Source organism: Physella acuta, unplaced genomic scaffold (assembly GCF_028476545.2).
Source record: "Physella acuta isolate Inbredline_101_S28 unplaced genomic scaffold, ASM2847654v3 ptg000575l, whole genome shotgun sequence".
Taxonomy (NCBI): Eukaryota; Metazoa; Mollusca; class Gastropoda; family Physidae; genus Physella; species Physella acuta.
In genome coordinates, this window is record NW_026732094.1 from 488,164 (window position 1) to 511,369 (window position 23,206).

Here is a 23,206-nt window from a genome sequence, read left to right on the forward strand (position 1 = left end):
GCGGTGTCCACTCATTCATTATTATTATGATTATACATTTGTGTCACTAAGCTCAGATACAAATATCTAGATTCTAGATCATATAGTGACTTACAGACTCTTAATTCTACCAACGAAAATCGTATTCGATCAAGACTATTGTAATTAAAAATTAAATTATTAAGAGCTGTTTATAATGGCTGGATCGGAGGGAATGCAAAAAATGCTTCCAGAAGCTCATCAAAAGAGAAAACATCCTTTGCATCCACTATGCGCTAGAACTGCTTTTAGCTGCAATAAATTATTTTTATTCATTTACGCTTTGCTCTTTTTGGTAGGTTATATATAGGTTATATACTCACTGATTCATATTTTCTTTATATTATTTAGGCCTAGATTCTAATCATCTATTATTGTATATTGTTAAGCCTTTCCTTAACTACTTATAAAATTATAAATGTAACTACTAACTATATGAATATGATTTAAATTTAGTATTTAGTCTTAAGATCTAGATCTACGATTGATTGATTTTTATGGTAATTTATGCCATGCATATTCATTACTAGATCTATATTCATAGAATCTTTCAATCTAGAATGGGGTCATCCATAAATGTCAAATGACCTCACACTTTTTTTGACGATTTTTAACCCCCCCCCCCCCTCCGTCTCACATCGTCACAAAAAGCCAAATTCCCCCCCCCCCCAAATGACATAACATCTCAGCCTTCAACCCCCCCCCCCCCCCCCCCCAAAAAAAAAAAAACTGCAGTTGAATTTTTCTTAAAACATGATATTTTTCCAAAATCTTGTCTGAACTCTGTCAACTTAGAGTTGTACACATAAGCAATATATGTTATTAAATTTGTATAGGCCTATATTGGAAGTAAATCATGAGACACATGAAATTTTTATGGACGTCCACTTCTGGGTTTGGGTGGTGGCAGGGTGGTATGTTCCTCCAGATACGTGTATACAGGATGAGCTACATCCAACCCACTGGATATTACTATTATTTTTAAATTAAATAAAATATTATGCATATATACATACAAATTGCCAGCTGCCACCATCCTTCTCTCACCTACCATCCCTCCATTAAACCCAACAATCCTCTACCTTCCCATTTGATCCTGAGGCTGCCACCTTCTTTGCTACCATCAGCTCAAAACATCTGAGCCTTATAAATGCCTTTAATGACCTCAATGCTCATCTAAATGTACTAAAAATTTCACTCACTATCAGAGTTTCTTCCAGGCATCTCAATTTACCCTCCCCCCCCCCGAACAAAATTAAATTTATATAATTTATTAACAGTGTCCGCCCCCCGCCCCCCCCCTCCCAAAATTTTCAAGTTCCCCCCCCCCCCCTGGAAGAAACACTGCTCATTATGATTGCTAGATATTTTCATTAATTTTTTTTACTGAAAATAACCAGTTGCAAGAAAAGAAATAATTTAAAGTATTGTGTAATTAATTGTTTATGTTTAGTAAAAGCTATGTAACCTTAGTTTTCCAATACTAGTTGCATCATTTACCTGAATAATGAATAACGTGACAAAAAAAGATTTATTCCCTGAAAAATATTTAATATCAAATTTAAACATATTTTATGGTCCGATTCATAAATCGAGATCACACTTTAGTTTTTTTCTTCAAGTTAAATAATTTGTAACGCTGGTCACTTGCAATCCATCAGCATAAAAAAAATTAATGACGTGGACATATAAAAGGGATAGTGTGGTGAGTTCATTGCCCCATTTGTCTTGATTCTGGTATCCATATTCAAGACTTTTGGGTTAGCAGTCATATGCTCAGTCAATGTATTTCTCTATTTATTTATTTGCTAGCAGCAACCATGCTATTTGCTGGCCCAGGGCGGGACTGCTTTGCTTTTAAGAAATTATAACGAATTAAAATATCATTGTGTATGTTTACATTTTTCAAGCATTAATTTGATTAATATCCATATTAGAAAATGTAAAATTAGTATTTGCATCTTATTATTATTTTGTATACTTTAGTTTGTAGGCATAATCTTGATAGCTATTGGAGTACTGGTAGAACTCCACAGGGATAGAATTGAACCAGTCAACAACCGATTAGCTGTACCCACAGCCCTTCTGATAGTAGTTGGTCTAGTCATCACAATCAATGCTCTATGTGGAATGGTTGGCACAATCATGGAGAAACCTTTTCTCCTCAAACTGGTATGTTATTGATTTAGAACTAACTTTCTTTTGTAAACAACTATAATATTAAATATTGCTAATATTAACTCTAAAATATCTTGTTAGCTCACACGGATTAATTATTATTTAAATTGTGAGTCTATAAATGCCTAATATATGATCTAAAAAGATGATTGATTGAACTTTATGTGCAGTCTTAAAAGATGGCAGGACATTATCAAATTAATCTCTTGTTTTGTTTTTTTCAGTTCCTTGTTACTACTGTGCTATGTTTCCTGGTTCAGATAGCAATAGGGATTATTGCTTTCATTTACAGAGAACAGGTAAGTGGACTTGAGTTTAATAACAAAGTCAGAGTTTTGTCACTTCCACTGTTTACAAAAACTCTGCTGTAGCATTAGACAAACTGTATCAGTGGTACCTTGAGATACATATTTAATTATTTCCAATGCCTGTTTCATATGCCTATTTCCTCCTGTCTGGAAGCAATTTTCTCCAAAGCAATTAATTTAAATGCCATTAATCTATTTTTAAAAAGCCACCCTTGTTGTTATTGTAATGTAAGAAAAATATACTTATTAAAAAACAAATATTGTATGGAAACATAATAAAAGACATTGTAATGAAAGTGGTATATACTTTCTAAAATTTTACTAATCTGGACCTTATACACCTCCCTTAGTTGGAAAAACATTATTTTTCAATTTTGTCTGTATGTCTGTGTGCGTGGTTGTGTGTCTGTGAACATGCAATTTCATATATAAGTGTTATATCAAATTTTTAGTTCTGTATCAACGTCTCAGCGATATCTGATAACACGAAGTGGTACTCATTCTACTGTTGGTTTTTTTTCAAAAGCCTATAACTTGAGTACTGTTTCATACAGATAGACAAAATTTCACAAATAAGTAGATATAATTCTCTGCCTTCTTTAAAATTTTGAGTAATTTCCGTTCACCTGAAGTAGTACTTTATGCTATTTTTGATTTCTCAAAAAATGCATGAGTTTAGAAAGTACTAAAATTCCACACTATTATACACACATTGTTTGCCGTTCACTTGGTACACAATACTTTTTCCTACAAGATTCTATTCTATTTTAAAAAGTTTAAGTAATTAAAAATCGATTAAAAATCATGTCTATATCCTGAGTTGCCATCCCCCATAGTGTTATGTAAGTATATTTGAGAAAGTTTACGGCAGATCACTCCCGCTTTAGTTGCCACACTGTCCTTACAGTAACCCACAAGTTGTCTAAAAAATAACTCAAATTTCCTTATATTTTAAACTTTTCTGGTATTTCAAAGCTTGCTCAACAACTTGTATCTAAGATCTAATATGTTTGGACACTTGTATATCAAGGAACGACTGCTCATAGAAAAATAGATGATCTAATTAAGATCTTTAAATTAAATCAGTTCTATTTCATTTATTTTTAATTATGCAAGATGCTTTTTTTTTAGAGAGATCTTAGTTGTATTGCACTAGATACCTATGTAACCCATTCTAGGGAAATTATTGTAACCATATTCTAAATATACCCTACATGTCCTGTTATTAATAGCTAATGCTATGTGATTGAAGTTTTTTTAAATAAACTGGTCACAAAACATATGATTTAGATCTAGATATAATTACTTCTATTATAAATTTTAAAATGTACAGCAGAAATTTGCTTTACTTTATGAAATTAAACATGTGTTTCGTCGTCGTCCCCCCATCAAATATTCTGAGAGGTCTGCGTGGTTGGGTCGGCTAAGCTCATAGTTGCCGATAAATCCCGAGTTCAAACCCCTGGGCAGATGGGGCTCTATAGCGGGGACAGCCATTCATCTAGGAGAGACAACTCTAAAATCAAACAACTGCTGCCTTGTATTTTGTTCTTGGTTGGACAAAGACTATGGAATCAAATCCAAATAGAAAAGCAGGCTGAAATCGGAGTCAACGGCCTATATAGTGCATAGCCAGTTGACACGTAATAACTTAATTATGTTGTAGGGATTCTCTTCCAACACTAAAAATTAAGAATGAAGAAGAAGAAATATTCTGAGTCCCTGTTATCCTGTAATTATATGTAAATTACATACTTGTATTGTACATGTTTGAATTGCAAAACTAAAAAAAGTAATTCATCCTCTTGATTTGAAATTAGTTCTAACAGCAAATTATAGTTTCTTGTTTCATTCCATTCTGATTTCAAATGGTTTGTGTATCCAGTTATTAATAGAGCGTAAGGTGTTTGAAAAAAGGAGGGATGTAAGCAGAATTTCAAAAGGTGTCACTGCTGAAACTGCCCCATAAAATCTAATGTAATGTTCCTCACTAGAGGAAGCTCCTGACACTGTTTGAGAATCACTCAGCACTGGAGCTAAAGGCACATTTAGACAGGAAACAGTAAATTATCAACCTAATCAGTTTGGTCCCTGTCAATATGGCCAGTAACTTATTAGGCTCCCACACTCCCACCTAACACTAAGCTCTTTCCATCCGTTAAACATTCAACATGTGCTGTACACTAAGTTCCTGTTGGGCACATTTGTACTTATGCACCAGTTACACTTTATTATGAGATATATTATTGGGAGTCAGTATGTCGTTGGTCAAGATTTAGGGAGCCGAGTGAGATAATCAAATTACTGTTTAACCTGATTATTAAAATTAACAAAGATTTTACTACTAGAGGCCGCAACTAATGTATGTGGCGCTAAAAGCAGCAATAACATATTAGTGTCATGCTAATATTGCTGGAATATGTTGAGTTGGTAGGCGTGGGTATGTTGTGACGATGTTTCATAGAGCTCTGGTTTTTGTTAACTGATTTACAATGTTTATCGACAGTTACTTTTTAATAATGCAAGTTATAGGTACATCGTATCTCTTTACCCCCTACCGTGTCAACCAAAGTCAGCCCCCCCCCCCCCCATTTCCTTCAGTGCGGGTTCGGGGGATAGTTCGTAGTTGGATATTTTAGTAAAAGCATTTGTCGCTCACGAAATAAGTAATACACGTTTTTAAAGAAATGTCTAATAGGCTACATTTCAAAGCTGATTATTATTTTTAAAAATTCTGGTTTTATTACTACTACCGTGAATATTTTGCATATTAGCGGTGCTTTTTGATCGGCAAGTTGACTGGGCTTTAAGATATGTCAACATAAAAAATAAGTTTGTGTTCTTGAATAATGTACTCCGGACAAGATGGACGTGAAAACAATGCAATTTTTCCTAATAACAACATATGGGCGGTACAGTCTTGTGGGTGCGTTATACTTTATTTTAGTAATTTTGTACTTTCATGCAGTGTCATTTGAACCCATCGGGAACATAATAGCCTTACCCTTTACCGTGGATGGTGCCTGTTTCCTGTCTCTGTGTGCCATTGGCTGAGTGATTCTCAAATGGTGTCAGCAACTTTCTCTGATGAGAGACGACAAATTAGATATAATGTATTCATTTCACTATCTCGGGCGTGTTGGGTTGTTTTTTTTCACACTTGATACCCGACCAGGAACGTTTCATGTTAGCAACTCACAGTCATTGTTGACATCGCGATATTCGTACTTGAAGACACTGACACCGGGGGGGGGGGGGGGGGGGGTTGGGTTTGTAATCCGGGGGAGGGGGGGGGGTTTAAAGTTCTATATATCCTGAAAAATGCCCGACAGTATTTACTATGGAGTCGTCCATAAATGACGTCACACTCGTAGGGGGGAGGTGGGTCCGTAATTTTGTGACGGTGTGTGATGAGGGGGGGGGGGGGGGGGTCAGATGGTGCGACGTCACACTTTTGCATTATAAAAAAGCAATGTTAGAAAACGAATTTTAGACGTTATTTTGTGTTTTAGAAAACTGTTTTTATAAATTGTAATAACAATTGATTAAAATACTCTATTTTGAGAGTTCAGACAAGATTTTGGAAAAATATAGCTGTTTTTTTTTTTAAATTCAACTGCAATTTTGAGGGGGGTTGTAGGCTGAGGTGCGACGTCATTTTAGGGGGGGGGGTCTGGCTTTTTGTGACGACGTGTGACGGAGGGGAGGGGGGAGGTAAAAATCGTCAAAAAAAAGCGTGACGTCATTTATGGATGACCCCTATGCTACGTTTTTCGATGTTATTGTCGCAGTGTCTATCTCCCATCAAGTCGCCATACATGTTTAAGAAACTGTAAGCGTGTCTACAACTAGCGTTAGGTTGGGAGTAAAGCTTCTGGCTAAGTGTGTAGTGGAGGTCGTGTGTTTTGGAGGGGAAGTGGGTAATTTTTAACTAGTAATAGTACATTATGCTATTTTATGGCATGGCCTCCATAAATGACACCACGCAATTTGAACTGTTTATCGTCACTAAAAGGTATTAGAATGACGTAACACGCCCATTTTACTACTATTTTTACGCAAATCCCCGCTGCGTGTCATTGACATGTATAATGTATGTTACCGATATTGTGTAATGTTTACATGTTGACATTTTCTTACACCTCCTGACGTACAATATCTACTCTAAAGTACGGGGCAGCATAAAACATATCTTATAACCTCGTCTGCACATATTTACGAGTCATCTTTAAAAAAAAGTCGTCTGCTACATAGGCCTATAAACAGCACGGTCATGGAACCATGCAGTAATCGGTATAGCACGTGTGTGTAAGTCTTGGTATGTGTGAGTGTGTCGCTACTTTCCTAAAAATTTTCTGCCGATTGTTCTAAGAAATAGCACACATCTAATGCAGAGATACTTTATTATTTTTTTAAACTGAGAAATAGGCCTTGATTTTAGGTCTTGATTTTATATCTCTTGTGCCTATAATGGGCTCGAATGTTGGAAGGAACAACATCGTCTACACTCGTCTGTGTTATTGAATCACTTAAGCAGTAGAAAGGTTTGCCCGCACCCTCCCTGTGTACTGTACACAACCTATGACATTTGATGTGAGGTGTAGCGGTCTGGTAGATCGCCAGTGTAAGGGATATTATCGATTTGTGAGCCCATCCTTGGCCAGCCACTAATGTATCGTCTGCTGGCATAAAACACGCCAAGATTGAATGACGCTGTACTAGCCGTCATCCGACCGGTGTATCCGGTGTATGGGTTGATGTTAGCAGCTTTTTACTTTCCAGCCTCAGTGTTTATTTTATTGTAGTAGCCTTGTTGTATTGCTATTTTATTTTATTTTTCGGAGCTAAAAAAATGACCCAAAAAAAAGTAATGATGGCTTTCACAGATACTGATAGGGGTAGGGGAGACAAGTGTGATTACAGTATTGATCACTATGGGTTTTGAGTTAGAAATGATGATTTATATATATATGTATATATATATATATGTAGGCCTATATATATATATATATATATAAATATATATATATATATATATATATATATATATATATATATATATATATATATATATATATATATATATATATATATATATATATATATATATATATGATAGCAGGCTTTTATCGGGTGGAGAACAAGTGCAACCAAACAAATAATGCAAAGTTTTCTAAACGTGTGTTAGCTTGATGCTTGTCAAAAAATATATTGCTCACCCTTTATTGACTGCACTAAGTCATCTAACCTACCCCCTCCTTTTGGGGAAAATATAGAAAGATAGTCTAGTTCTTGTTATCTTGTATATAGGATGTCATGTTTATAATGTTTCTCAGTGAGAATGTGTAGCAGTTCTGGTCCTCTGGGTGGGTAGTTCTACACAGCAGTCAGGTGCTAATACTCAATAGTGCTATCCACTCAGGTCAGCCTAGGTACTTAGGCTTGTGTCCATAAGTAGTCTACTTGTCCACCCCCCACCAATCTAATCTTGTGTTTCCTCTTTATGATGCCATTTATCAATATCTGATTTTGCCTTCCCATTTCCTCGTGTGAAAAATTTGCTTTTGAGTTTGTATGCGAAAATCTTTTTTTGTTTCAGCTTCCATATGCTGTGAGTTCTGAGTTCATGTTTGCTATTAAAGGCTACAAAAAAGATCCAGAAATTGACGTGGCCCTTGACTGGTTGCAGACACGGGTATGTTCTTCACCCATAACCCATGTTTCTAACTCTCCAGTATACAGCTTTATATTTGATCTCATTCCTTTTGTCATCGATTGAAAAATCTAATCATTAATTTGTATAAATGTCATTAAAGGCACCAATATGATGTGTAAATTTTAAATGTCGGTATATTTCTAGTACAGTTCTCCATGTTAATAAACCTAGCCTGTGTCAATTCAGTGTAGCCCCTCTGTTTTCTAGTACAAGTGCTGTGGCTTCAGGTCGTATGAAGACTACCAGCGGGAGAATGATGAGTACAGGTGTACATCAGACAAAGCCCAGCCCTGTGGTGTCCCTAAGTCTTGCTGCATACAGAGACCTGTAAGTTATCACAGCACATGACATTAATACTTGCAGGCAGATACCTGTAAGCTAACACATCACCGCACATGACATTAATACTTGCAGGCAGAGACCTGTAAGCTAACACATCACGCCACATGACATTAATACTTGCAGGCAGAGACCAGACAGTGCACATCACTGCACATGACATTAATACTTGCAGGCAGAGACCTGTAAGTTAACACATCATGCCACATGACATTAATACTTGCAGGCAGAGACCAGACAGTGCACATCACTGCACATGACATTAATACTTGCAGACGGATCAAAATGTTTGCACATCATCACTATATAACCACTCAACATTCATTTATTATTAAACTTATTTCTAGGAGTTCTGCTTTTTAAAAATACCATACAGCAATAATGATTTTTTAAAATCTTACTAGTAATCACATTCCCCTACAATCTGATTACTTCTTTGCAGCCTTAAAAAAATCTAAAAATTACTTACAACAAATACCTAAATTATTCATATTTTCCTACATATTTCTTTTGAAATTTTCAAGGTATGCAGGATTAAATTGAAAATTCACGATAATCATCTTTGAGCCATTTTAAGCCATTATGGGAATTGACTATGTGTGCATTTCATTTTCACTATGATGAAGCATTTTAATACATTTCTTTTTCTAGGGGGTGACCTTGCCAGAAGATTGTGGTTTTCGAATAACCGGGAATGCCACGGTAGGTTACCTTAATTAATGTGCTCAAGAAGAAAAAACATGGATATGAATAAAAATATAATTTCCTCCTTCATGCAAGGTCACCAACGACTGGCTTTATGATTTTCTCTCTAGATATCTGAGCTGATACACAGAGAGGGCTGCACAGATGCTCTTATTCATTGGCTTATGGAACACCTTGACCTTGTTGGGGCTATAGCTTTGGGATTTGCTATCCCACAGGTAATCATAGATTGGCAGGTTTAAAGAAGGGGGAGGGGGGCTGATTTGTTCTATTATTTCCAAACAAATACTGTAGATTTCTATGTAATTTACAATGAGCAGAGAACAAAAACATCAAGACAATTCACCTTTCAATAAGCCCTAACGTAGAGCTACATCTTTTTCCCCCCAGCCAACATGCTTTTTAAAGTATTATTTTATTTCAGATTTAGATTGGTCTCCTTTAATAATATAGTCACCTAAAATAACTACTTAATTATTCTAAAAGTGATAGAATAACTTAGAAAGTAGAAGAGTTGGAAAATTATTATTTAACTGGTAATTTGCCTATGTTCATGATAAGTGGAGGGGTTAGAGAGAGTTTATCACCTATCATTAAATTCACTGTTTCTTAAATAGTTATATTTTGCCTATTTTCTTGATGACTGGCAGTTTTAGTTTTCCCGTCTTTCTGGTAACAAAGGTTTATAAGTCTCTTTTCACCTCACTAAAAGAATGGTCTATATATTTAAATTTTCACTCAGTTTGGTAGTTTCTCTCAACTTGTAACAAAATCATTCTAATGTAATATAGATCTAGATCTAAAATAAGAATTAACAGAGAAAGTTTTTTCTAAAAATTCTTTTTTGGATTCCAAATTTAGTTCCAGCATGAACACTCATTGATAAATACTGGAATGTCTCATGAATTGAGTAGACATAGTTTTTATGTTTTAAACCACGGTTAGACATTTTATTCTAATTTCGACAGCCATTTCAAAATCCCTCAATTTTGAAAAATTTAAGCAGCTGCTGTTACTTAAATATTATATTTAAATAATCATTCTACTATGTTCTTTTTGAAGGAGCATACATGCCCAACATGAATGATCAGACCAAGTCCTTTATTGGTTATTTTTTTAATGAGTATTTTAAACTTAGGCTGATAATTTTGTGATAATTTGTTCAGTCCCTAGTTTATCAGCCCTTATACAACTGTAGAGTGTATTTACTTATAGCTACTTTTCTTCCATTGCCTGACCGAAAAAATATTCACATTAATCGAGGCAGTTTAATATATTTACACAATTGAACTATATAGAATTTAGTTATTCATGGAACTTATTATTTTTTCCCTAACAGATCTTTGGAATTTTACTGTCATACTACTTTCTGCGTAAAGTAAAAGAATATCGTGTGTGGTATCGTGTGGATAACTTCAGGTCATAAATTGGACTTTTTTTTTTACACCAATAGTTAATACTCAGCTATTATTGAGTAAAGTCATATTTGGTTTACTAACTAAATTATCACATATTGGAAATTTTCAATATACTTTTTAACTAACCTTAGATAAGGTTGTTTGAAGTTACCCAAATTTTATCTTTACAGCTATCTTTAAAGAGAAACAGTAAAGCTTGTGCCATATCATTTGATTGCTAAATTCTTTTAAATAAAATTTTGCTGTCTAATTTTTAAGCATGTTCTTTGTAGTTTAAACTGATATACTAAATTTAGTTTTTTTTAAATATTCGGGAAAAAAAATCAGCTCATTTAAACTAATTATATGGCACAAAGTTACTTAAATCCTGGGTAAAAAAGTATTTGTATTTTAAAAGCATGCGGTTGTTATTGTAAATTATTGATTTTAACATTTTGTTTCCTTATTTCTTTTCATTTTTTATATGATGCATTTAGTTTACAAATGGTTGTTTTTTTTTGGCTGCAAATCAGTCAACTTTACAGGACTTGATGTTAGATTTGTTAAATCTCACTGTCAATGCAATAGCTGCTTATAAACATTGTTATGCTATGAATTGTTTTAAAAAGAAATCAAATCTCATTTATTATTGTTATTAGATGTTGTCTCTTACAATTAATTTACTTTGCCATTTTGTTCCTATATTTTTGTACCCTAAGCTTATAAGCATCAGGGTTCAACTGTCTCAAACTTTTTAAATTTAGGTTTGTCAACATTTATATTCATTAACTTATGAAATAACTATTACTAATTATAATAAATAGTATTTTAATAATTATAAATGCTATTTTAAAATATAAATTAATATATATATATATATATATTAATCTTGATCACTACTAAATATTATTGTTCAATAACACATTTTAATTAAATCACACACACAGTTTTAATTCAGTATTTTTTAAAAATATGATCTCAGCATTCCAGCAATGTTTCTTAAAGCATAATTTGTATAAAAAAATTGTATTCAAAGTTTTTTTTCACCTAAATTTTCATTCCACTTATATTTTACATCCAAGTAATTAGAAATAGTATTATATGTAGTCTATTATTAGCTTATTATTTCTAATGTATCAAAGTTTTGAAAGTTATTTCTTTTTTTTTTTTTGAGTTGCTTTTGTAACATTTCATATGATTTTAGGCATAGTGCTGGCTTAATATCATACCGTGTATATTTTTCATGTTTCACTTTAACCACAATAGCAATTTTCAACACATTTAATTAAATCAACCACATGTTACAGAACTGTGGATTTTAAATGAGATATGTTTAAACAACAGTTATTTGCATAAGATATGTGTTTATGTGATAATAATTCACTCTTAGATATAATGTTGATTATTACAGAATCCAAAACAGAAAACCATTATGCTCACATTTTATTATTGTAGTAAATTGTTTAAATATTTACACACAGTTTAAATATTTACACCAACCTAAAGCACACACTGCAAAGTTAAAACTGCTCAAAACTGAGTCAGTGAGACATTGGTAATCAAGAACTTTTTTATGAATCTTGAAAGTACTTTTGTTTTGTAAGCGGCGGTTTAATAGGCAATATTTCATGTTTTTTTTTTTTTTTACACAAAACAAAAATGTTATATTAATACTAAGTCAACCTCGGCAATTATATATGGACTATTTTTCTTATGTTTCTAATTTGGTTTCTATATTATTTAAAAACTACTTGTTTATTACCTCTATAATTTATTAGAGATTACAATCATGTGTGGATTTACACCGAATAACAGAAAGATACTTTTTTACAAAGTAAGCTGTTAATAATATTTGTGTTCAAGTTTTTATTTTTCCTGAAACTTTACAGTTCTTTTGTTTCTGTGATTATAACAGCATCTTAATATACATTTTTTTTTACTTAAATTAGATCAATAACATTTACTATACCAGTTTTACTGAAGTTTACATAGTGTATGTTTTTAAAATAAAGTAATGCTTCCATACTTTTAACGATGTGCTTTTTTATTTCAAGTAATTCATGTAGGCCTACTGAGTTGAATTTCCTTATAAAATGTAGTGCTAAGATTTGCAAAAATCATTCTCCATAAAACACATCTAAGACTTTGTCTAAGAGCTAAGTTATCTAACAACAGTACTATTATTTGTTCTGCAGAGAAAAAGCATGCCACTTTATTAGATGCTAAAATGTATTTTAACAATAAGAAAACCTCTTAAAATTTTTTACCTCAAAAATATTCTTAATTATGTTACTGATAAGCCCATAAATGTTAATAAAATATATTAGCATTTAAGGCCAATCATAATAATTCTTACTGTGAAACCAATAATTACCCAATACATTAAAAAAATATCTTATGTGAACTAGATATATGACAATATTATTATTATTCCATTTGCAATATTTGAATTACATAATGGAAATGAAGCATGCTTTTTTATTATATGACTTCCTTGTGGTCAGTAAATTTTAAATCTAGTCTTTACTAAATGTGTTACCTTCTTTTATTGTAATAAATGCTGTTAACCGACTGTATTTGGTAAGTTATGCTATTTATAATAGACTGACAACAGAGAATCACATCATGAAATGGAGACCTGGAAAAAATATTGTATATTTACCAGGTCTAGCAAAATATCAATGAAACCTGGAATTTTTTTCCTTTATCCATTTTATGCTTTTGGCAGTTGACAAACTAACAAGTTTATCACTCAAGAGCACAATGGATATTAAAACTAATTTAAATATTTGGATGATTAATATTTTTTGTCAGAATGCTAACATTCGTCGTGGACGATAGATCAAGTCCTAGTGTGAGTTGAACATATTGTCTCCTGTCTTAAGTGGTCATTTACAAATGAGGTCCCACATAGGTTGCATGTGGGTGTCAGACTTGGGTGATGGGCAGTTAGGTGATGTAATGAAATGAGCAATGAAAAGCCAGCAAAAAAGAAATATGAGCCAAGAACCAACCTAGGTAACCTATATCAGCACTAAATTTTGAGCCAAGAGCAATAAACTTATGAGCCGAGGGTCACTTGTCATCAATCTAATAGTAGGTCAGCTCACTGAATCCAACAAGCAATATTCAAAACGTTTCAACTAGAATGTATGATCTATTATTTGTCAGATTCAGTTAAGTTAAAGACCAGTGGCATCACTAGGATGGGTGACATCTGGTGTTGTTACTGAGGATATCCGAGTGTGGTAACTATTTTCAATTTGGTGTCATCCAACTATATATTAACTGTAAACAAAATTGTATTGAAAGTAGCTCTTCAATTTGGTGCCTCCCTTCTGACGCTAATGTAATATATCTGCAAAAAATCTTACAATAAACTAAGGAAAGTAACGTCAACGCAATTTATTATTAGACACACTTAATAATAGATTTAATGCCATGTTATTTTTTTTTCATCTACTCACAAAACCAGCTTAGATGCTAAGTTTCTGTTAAATATTGTTCATCACACAGCATCTCCCCTCTTTACAACACCTCGCTATCAATGTTAATCTCAGGAGGAGAACAATGAACATGTTGACTTAAATATACAAAAAAAATCCAACTGGTGTTTATTTTGTAATTGTTTAATTGTCACTAAACAAAACAAAATTTTGTACAAAAAAGCAACAACAGAAATATTTTCTGGATGGAAATAAAAGTAATTAGTTATATATACAATAGATGGAGCATTGGGTAAATAATATACTAACAGCTAAGTTTCTATTTTATGTAATTTGGTCACACCCCATTACACAAAAAGTTCGATTTAAGAATATCTAAGAAAAGTCCACAATTAATCGTGATTGGAAAACCGATTATGAAACATTGGGGGAATGAGCATTAGTTAAAACATCCATCACTTGTTAATTAACTCCAGTGTAACAGGAAATAAAATTTATTTAACTAAAAACTATTTGGGCTTCTTAGAAAGAATTTTTAAACATCTTTGGAACATTGGTTAGGTAATTTTTGCACTTGGAATCATTTGACAAACAGCAGACCAAGAAAATTAAGGACACCAGAATGATGTGTTATCACAGGTGACAGTTGTAAAGGCTAACACAATTGTGCTGTCTGTGCCATAAGCTCCTGTGGTGAGACTTGCCTTCTCAATCTAACATCATGTCTTTATACTCGGGAAACTAAAAAATAACACTTGTTTTAAACCTGCTTTATAGCTGTTATGTAACTGGAAATATCTACGCTTATTTCTGTGTATGTTTAATAAACATATAAATTTGTCAAACACTACAGCAACAAATATTCAATGCTAATGAAAGTTAAATTCGTGAATTTTGAAACAATTTAAACTTGTCAGACATTAGCAAATTTAACTATATAATTCATAACAATTACTACTGTTAACTATTTGTTATGACTGTACTTTAGCACAATATATTTAATAGATAAAAACTGATAAGCCTATATTAAACATGGCAATAAGGGCTTACTTCCTGATATATTTTTTAACAGTAAACAGATTTAAGACCCAAGACTGCAACTTATATAATCTAAATAAAAATATTTATGATATGTTGCTATAACTGTTTGTACAACTACCATTTTTATCATCGTATTGACAAAGATTTTGATGTTTTAAATAATTTGAAGTCAGCAAATAGTAAATTCTCTTTACTGAAAAAAGGAGCCAAGAAAAGCACGTGAGCTGAGAGAAATTACCTGTACCTCAAAATTTTGGTAGAAACATACCATCAGTTTCAACAGGAAACAACACTATTTACAAATATTGACATTTAAAATAAAGCAATTAAAGAAACTAGCCAAACATCACAATTAACATATTCAAAAAGCAATTGGGTAATAATTAATATACTTATCTTACTGGACCAATTATTCAAATAAAATAATCATAATAAAGTCCAAATGTATAATTCAGAAAGGATTATAAAAACAATATTTCACACTAAAAAAAAACAAGTACAAGGAAACAAACCACACTACAATTAAGAAAACATCAACAAAACATAAATCAAATGTGAAATTTTAATACAGTTTGTTCTATAAACCAATGAACTAAGACTAGAATATTTTAAGTCTAAAAGAGTATTTAAAACTCAACCCAGGCTGACTAAAAAATTGTTTGCTTATAAAACACTGAAACTTTCTCCAAACTAAATTTAGTTAATGTGGATTAAAAACATTGCACTTTGTTGTATTACAATTTGAAAAGTAAGATGTGGAAAATATAGTCATAATATATGTAAAGTATTTCTAAAAAAAATTAGTGTCTCACAGTAAAAACATTTTTATTTAAATGAATAAGAGGAAATAATGAAATGAACACCCAAAAACAATTTTTTAAAACTTAATCATAATAAAATTCAGTGTTCACAGCACTATGGTTGATTGGGGGGGGAAGAGAGAACCTGTTTAGAATTCCCATTTACTCATCTTAAATGTACCCAATTAAATCTTTTAAGCCTTATCATTATCTCATCTCAAAGTATCCCACAACAAAAGCATCTTTAGAATTATTTTAGTATTAACTTATTGGATTTCAACCCCAAAACTAGTTTAGTTATATCTAAGAGCTTCATAACTAATCCTTAACTTTTCATAGGTGTGGTCATTCACATTCAAGCTTCTAAAATAAAACAATATAAACTGTATTGGAAATAGCTTTTAATACAAGTTTTAAAATTTAATAATAATGAACAATTCTATTTTTTCTGAATTTAAAAAAATGGCATCAATGTAATTTACAAAATCATTTGTGATTAACTGTGAACTACATCAATTCGGTCTGGATGAAATAATACTTATGATTCAGATTCTATTTAAATTTCACGAAAACTTTAACTTATTAACCATGTTGTATACATATCTACTAATCACTGAATTAACTGAAGCTGTTGAAAATAAAATACCAAAGTTATATGATTATTTTCAAAGACAACAAGCTGTAGTTACAGCAAAAAAAATGTCAACTTAATAGAAATTTTGCTTTGATGAAGGCATAATGATTTGATAAGCATAGACATTAAATGCTGATTAAGAATTTGCAAGACTTAAACAATGAAGAGATATGTTTTACAACATTATAAAAATACAGCACTTATTTCTCAACATTAATTTATAGATAGGCATCTAAAAAAACACTGCTGTTGTAAGATAAAACAAATGGAATACAAACAAATAGAAGCTCAATTTTTTTTTTGAAATACTCGAAGGACAATGGAATTTAGTCAAAGTTACATGCTAGCTTTACAGAAAAAAATATCACTGCGTTACTTAATCAAAATTAAAAACATAAAGCATACAACACTATGTATGTCTGTAAAATCTACATGACAATACTGAATAAGCAGACATTATTTAATGCACAGGTCACAAGCAGTTACCATCATGACTCAACTTTTGAGATCACCCATACATGTATCCTCTTTTGACTACTGGTATGTAAATTCTAAGTCACAAATAAGAACTATTTGTATTAGAATACTGAATAATAAGAAAAAACATGTATTTTTACTAAATACCCTCAGTGTTAGAGTTTTCACTAATGAATAACTGCAAGGTGCTACATGATGAGTAGCAAAATGTATTAAAGTACAGCCAGCATTCTAGAGAGGCACTGTGCAAAATTTGAAGACAAATTCAGTATAAAATGTACAGCTTAAGAGCATCACATTCCAGATGCCCCATCCTTAAACCCAGATGCATTAATGACAAGACACCTTAGCCATCACAGATAAATCAATCAGTTAGCCATTTCTTTTTATGTCTTCTCATTCTTATCACCATGGAATCCACTGGGCTTAGCAAATTTGTCACCATACACTCTAGGTTTCTGGAGAGGAGAGAAAATTAATTCTTTGAAATAACTTTAATTAATAACTTTTAAAATGTATGAAACCTTAAATTCTACAACTTTGGGGTTGCTTTACCTAGTCTTTTTATAAACTAACCTGAATGCCAGAATTAGCGTTGAAGCCGCCACCAAATACAGGTGGGGAGGTACCTGGACCAACAAAGGCACTAGGGTGGTGAGGAGCTGGAGCATAAGGGTGGCTGTGGGGCATGTTGGGAGGCTGGGGAGGTGGATGGAATGGCTGTCCTGACTGAGGGCGTCTCATGGGACTGGGTGGACTTTTTGCTGCAACGTAGGTTAAACCTACAAGACAAAAAGGGTAAATGAGAAAACATTCACTACATCAACAAAATAACTAAACACAGTGAGCCAATTAATACTTAGCTGAAACATCTTTTTTAAAGATTTCATGTGTCATAAACTGGCTTACTTGGTGAGATAGACCTGGGAGCACTGGTATTGTATGGAATTGGACTTGAAACTGTTCGAGGTCTTACATTATGACTACTGGAAGTTGCCTCGTGATGTTTGGCAATTTCATTGAAGTGTCTTCAAATTAAAAAAAGTTTATTATACAGTTATTGCCAACTACAAGCAAAATATAAAAATAAAAACAGGATAATTCTAGAGTATTTTAGTGCAAGTACCGTTCATCATCCATCTCCAAACTAGACTCAGATTCTGACAAATGGCGACACAAATTCTCTCGTCTTTCCATTTCTAATTGTAGTCTGCGCTGCAGCCGCAAGTTTTCCTCTCTGATATGTCTCTCTTCCTGTGCATACTGTGCCATTTTTTCTGCATCTGTAGACCAACAGACAAAGTTAGTAAAAACAAATATGTACTTCCAAATATTCAGCCTAGGATATTCTTAGTAAACTCACGTTCTATCTGTGCATTTCTAAGCTGATCTTTAAGTCGGGTGACCTCGGACCTCAAACTGTCAATGTGTTGCACCAGGTTGGATGCTGTGTCCCCATTATTTATATCACGAGGGCTTGGTGGGGCTGAGACAGGTTGATCTAGTTTTTCTTGGAGTAGTCTGTGATAGAGTCAATTACAGTTTAAACATGGAATTTTGCTTTTCATAATAAAAATGAATAATTGTTATGTGACTTTTTTTTAGTAAAAAGAAAATACAACTATCCCACTCTTAAAGAAAAACAATGTTAATAGCATCAGTTCAAATGTACCATTGTACCTTTTCTCAGCTTCTAATTTATCCATTCTTTTCCACAATCTGTTTACAAGGGACTCCTGTTCTTGTTCAAGAGAATTCTCTAGTTCTACTTTCTCCCTTCGAAGCTAAAGAAATCAGAGTTGTTAAAATTGCTATAATTGCTTTTAACAAAGATACTCTCATCTTTATTGAAAAAAAATTCTTAAGTATGTGTAACTTTTTTCAGAAATTATGGTTATAGCAGTAACATCTAAATTTATAAATCAGATCAATAAAATGGTATTCATATTAAGTCATTACCAGCTTATAAGGGGAACAATGGAAAAACATTATTTGCATTTGGCAAAAAAATCAAGGTTTTAAAAGAGAATATAATAATGTTAATAGTGATTGACAGTCAGGTACTTTGCAAAATCTTGTGTAAATTTAGGATACCTGTTCAAGTGTCTGCTGTTTGTTATAAGTATCAGCCTCAAGTTTTTCAATTTTCCTCATTAGTTTATTAATTTGGCATTCTTGTTCCTTTTCCAGTGTCTCTTCAAGTTCAATTTTTTCTTGGCGCAGCTAGCATAAAACAGCATAATAGTAAAACCATATTAAACATTTAATTTAATTGTGACATGAGTTCAATGTTCCACCCATATTAAGACCAGCATTAAAAAGTAAATAAAGACTTACTAAATATTTAATTATTTTAAAGGTGGTGTTAGGATGGGAAAGTGGGTGTATAATGTGAATTTGAGTTAGTAGAATGCTCTTAAATTTGAGATTATTGGTTGAAGTCTTTATTGTCGATTTGAAAAGATGCTTTCACGTTATGTCTTGTCCTCTAAAGTTAATCTTTGCAAAGATTAATAACTGCTGTAGGAAGACCAGAGTTCTTTATTTTCTTTATTAGAAATTTCATGTGGTTTGAAGTGAATTTAAGTTAGTGATGGTAGAACTTACTAGAACTGCAACTGTGTGTATAACATAAGCTCCCCCCCCCCCTTAACATTTGGTAAGCTCCCTTAACAGGTGGTGGAGGGTCATATGTTTGAAAAATAGAAAACATCTACATTGTCACACAAGATAAAAGGTAATTTATATAACACTCAAAGAGCAGAAATGTTTTTAGCAATTTTAATATTTACTCAAAATTATATTTTAAACCGAGTGACAACACTATTAAAATTAGATAAAGTAGCTAATCTTACCTGATACAATTTACGTGAAAGGTCATTTGTCAGATATTCTTCTTCTTGTTCATAATTCATAGCCAACATTTCTTTTTCTTTTTTCAAGGACTGAATTTTTTTAAGCAATGTATTGCTAATAAATTCTTCCTCTTGCTCTGCTTTGGCTTGCTAGGAGTAGAAAAATTATTTCTAGTTGCAGTATTGTTTTATTTTTATACCATGCTTTTCTACGAGAGAGCAAAAGTTAACCATAACAAACTTAGTAACACTGTAGAGATGAGCATAGAATGGTGATAAACAAAAACAAAGATCTGGCCACACAATCTCAACATATGCTGTGCCCCAAAAACATCTTTTTTTTTTAATGTAGCATACTTTACATTTTTAACAAGGAATACTCAGAAACATCACCATTTGTTTTACCTATGTCATTAGAATTATTCTGTAATTGCTCCAAAAAAAACTTAAGTCTTATCTTTTTCAAGCAAATTTTTAGTGAAGTTGTAAATGATGTATTAACATTGCATCTTTAATCAAAATAGATCTAACATTATCACTGGTTTTTTTTAGATTAATGCAAACTAAACTAACTAACCAATTGTAAATTAAAAAATATGAAATAACTAACAATGGAAACACTTGCTCTCCTTAACTCCCGGTTTTCTTCTTGTAAGGATTTACACTTCAGCTTGTAAGTATCAAGCTCCATTTTAAGGACCCTGTTTTCTTGCTGCAGTGACTCAATTCGTTTATTCAGCTGTTCAGCTTGAGCTGGAGAGGGGGACTTCATGCTAAATGTTGGTCCTCCATCAATAGAGCTGGTATCACTCTCTAGCTCACTGGCACTGTCTGCCATTTCTTTAGCAAATTATTTATGTGAGTTTACACCTTGATAAAAAAGGACAGCTTAATAATAATACATTGACTTTCATAAACATAAATATGTTATAAAGTTGCATGGTAATGGTATTAACTACAATCTATACAAAAAAATTCGAAGTAGTGTGTAGTAATAAAATAAGTAAGCCTGAATTTTTTTTAAAACTACAAGATTACCTGTTAAGTTGATTATATTGGCTGTTTATTTTTTTGTAAGAGTTGGCTTGGAATTAAATATGAGCTTGTAAAGTTCTATGGAATAAATATATATTTAAAAAAAAAAACAATAATGTAGCTTAATTTTCAACATCATAAGTTTACCTGCAAGTACTTTTTGAACAAATGACGACAATTTAACTATGTTGGAAAAACCTTATAACAATTATTTTGTACTCATGAAATCTAAGAAAATGGATGGCAGGCTATAAGCCTTTTCTACAATACTGATAACGAGCCGACCCACGGTGTATCATACGTCGCTATTTAGTTGTTGTTTTTTCTACTTTTCAGTAATTCATAATTTGTGAATTCGACAGTACCAATGCTGCCACTGAAAATATTTGCTTTAAAACACTAACCCCCCCCCCCCAGTGAAAGCAGCCTCCTCTTAGTTTTAATAGCCGTCACCAAACCCGGCTCTACGATTGTATTATGTAAACATTTAGCGTGAACCACAGCTCACCAGACCATGTGAGGTGGAGGGGGGGGGGGGGGGGTGGTAGCGATAGAGAGGAAGAGAGGGGACTGCAAGCTTGTTTTCTAACATCTCCCAGAAGAGAATTATATATATAGATATTATGCCTATTTCATATTTCACTGCAGTTACATAGTTTCCATCTTTATTCTATAAATAGTTATTGCAATGCTACCTAATAAAATTATGCTCAAAGAAAAAATGCTAATGGCTCACAAAAAAAATTTAAATAAAAAAGAGTAGGCCTACTTCATAATCACCACAAGTATTGTATCAGTTTTTATTTTGAGTGTCACTGTTTTGATTTAACATTCTGTCAGGGCTCAGGGATTATTCTACACTGCAATATTTTAACATTTAATTAGAACCCCTACTACAATTAATTGATGAAACATACAGGCTTTTAACATAAAAAGCAGGCAGTCTACTATACTACAACAAAATAAAACACCTAAACCAAACTTTTGTCAACTATAAGAAAAAAACGCTAGATACAAATATGAAATTTTTTGTAGATCTAGACTCTAGCTAGAGTATTCTAGAGACCTGCCAGCAAACACAGAAACACTGTCCCAAATTTTAACATATTTTGTATGGGTATGGCTAATTGGCTCCATTGAGTAACTAGTCACTGTCTATTGAGTAGGCCCTTATTGACTCAATATTGAGGCAGATGTGACATTAAGAAGAGTCTAGATCTAACTGAATTCGGTTGTTTTTTTAATAGTAAGACATTAATTCTATGTGGTTAGTCTCCATATGTCTTAATCAAGTTCTTAGATTCATGATTCAAACATTGTTATCAATACTTTATTACTTAAATATTTGAGCAGACTGTTCAATCAATTTTCTTTTTAAATGTTGACCTAGGCCTCTGAATTTTTCTTTTACAGTTAGGCCTACCTACAGTATTTAGTTTAGTTCATTTACCATGACAAATAATTGTCTCATTAATATTTTATTAGCATGTAAGACTATTTACTATTAACTAAGCTTCTAATTATCTAATATTATCAACAATAATAATAATAAGAGGAGAGAGAAGATTGTCACTAAGTCAAGAAGACTTGAGAGATAGTCCAGCCAGACACTCACTCTCACACCTCACATCAGATCAGTGACTAAGACAAGACGGGATATTTTTATTATTTTAAGATATTGATGCGATTCTAATTTTTCAACACCTTTAGTAGATATCCACTTTATGTGCATGTAATATATTCTAGCTTCAAAACATTTTATCGTAAACAACGATTCAGTTTCTAATAAGAATATGTATTTTGGATTTGTTTACTGATTACTGTCAACATGAGCCATTAATAGAGACCTTGATTTTGGTCTCCATTCCGGTAGATTTCTAAAATGCACAGGGAGCATTTGAAAAAATAAATACCTTACAACTTCAAAGTAAGAAATGTACTGTTCCAAATTTTAAAAAAAGTTGTTTAGACCTTTTTAAAATATTTCAAAAGCAATAATTTAAAGTTATCTATAAAATTTATAAAATACCTTATCTTTTACTGTGTTTTTGGTAGTTGTATAATAAACGATCCATGTGCTATAGATCGCAAAGTGGTGGCATGGATAATTTTCCGTTGTTTTTAGAAGAAGAAAAAATTGAATTGGAATACATAAGAAGAATTAGATAAAGATTCTAGATCCATATATTATAATATTTTTAAAAAGTTTAATAAAAATCGTCTTCATACTTTTATATGAAACTTGTGTCAGAATTAG

General features: G+C 32.3%; 2 protein-coding genes across 10 annotated transcripts; one reads left to right on the plus strand and one right to left on the minus strand.

Moving 5' to 3' along the window:
• The first annotated feature begins 31 nt into the window (after positions 1-31).
• On the plus strand, positions 32-12,686 carry LOC131946932 (tetraspanin-33). Its single transcript, XM_059307980.1, has 9 exons — positions 32-313; positions 2,005-2,190; positions 2,421-2,495; positions 8,104-8,199; positions 8,428-8,547; positions 9,211-9,261; positions 9,375-9,482; positions 10,604-10,683; positions 10,853-12,686. Exons 1-9 carry the CDS (start codon positions 176-178, stop codon positions 10,860-10,862), a joined length of 864 nt encoding a protein of 287 aa, XP_059163963.1. The 5' UTR covers positions 32-175; the 3' UTR covers positions 10,863-12,686.
• A 1,616-nt stretch (positions 12,687-14,302) lies between these two features.
• On the minus strand, positions 14,303-22,997 carry LOC131946917 (coiled-coil domain-containing protein 6). 9 transcript variants are annotated; one of them, XM_059307932.1, is made up of 12 exons: positions 22,654-22,823; positions 21,719-21,809; positions 20,953-21,027; positions 20,525-20,784; positions 19,915-20,064; positions 19,154-19,282; positions 18,740-18,843; positions 18,423-18,580; positions 18,186-18,342; positions 17,969-18,087; positions 17,636-17,841; positions 14,303-17,517 (listed from the first exon to the last, which is right to left on the minus strand). In XM_059307932.1, exons 4-12 carry the CDS (start codon positions 20,750-20,752, stop codon positions 17,446-17,448), a joined length of 1,323 nt encoding a protein of 440 aa, XP_059163915.1. In that variant the 5' UTR covers positions 20,753-20,784; positions 20,953-21,027; positions 21,719-21,809; positions 22,654-22,823; the 3' UTR covers positions 14,303-17,445. The 9 variants fall into 9 exon arrangements, with proteins under 9 accessions (XP_059163915.1, XP_059163917.1, XP_059163920.1 ...); XM_059307934.1 differs by having other exon boundaries at positions 22,771-22,789; XM_059307937.1 differs by lacking the exons at positions 21,719-21,809; positions 22,654-22,823 and adding an exon at positions 22,979-22,997.
• Positions 22,998-23,206: the final 209 nt, after the last annotated feature.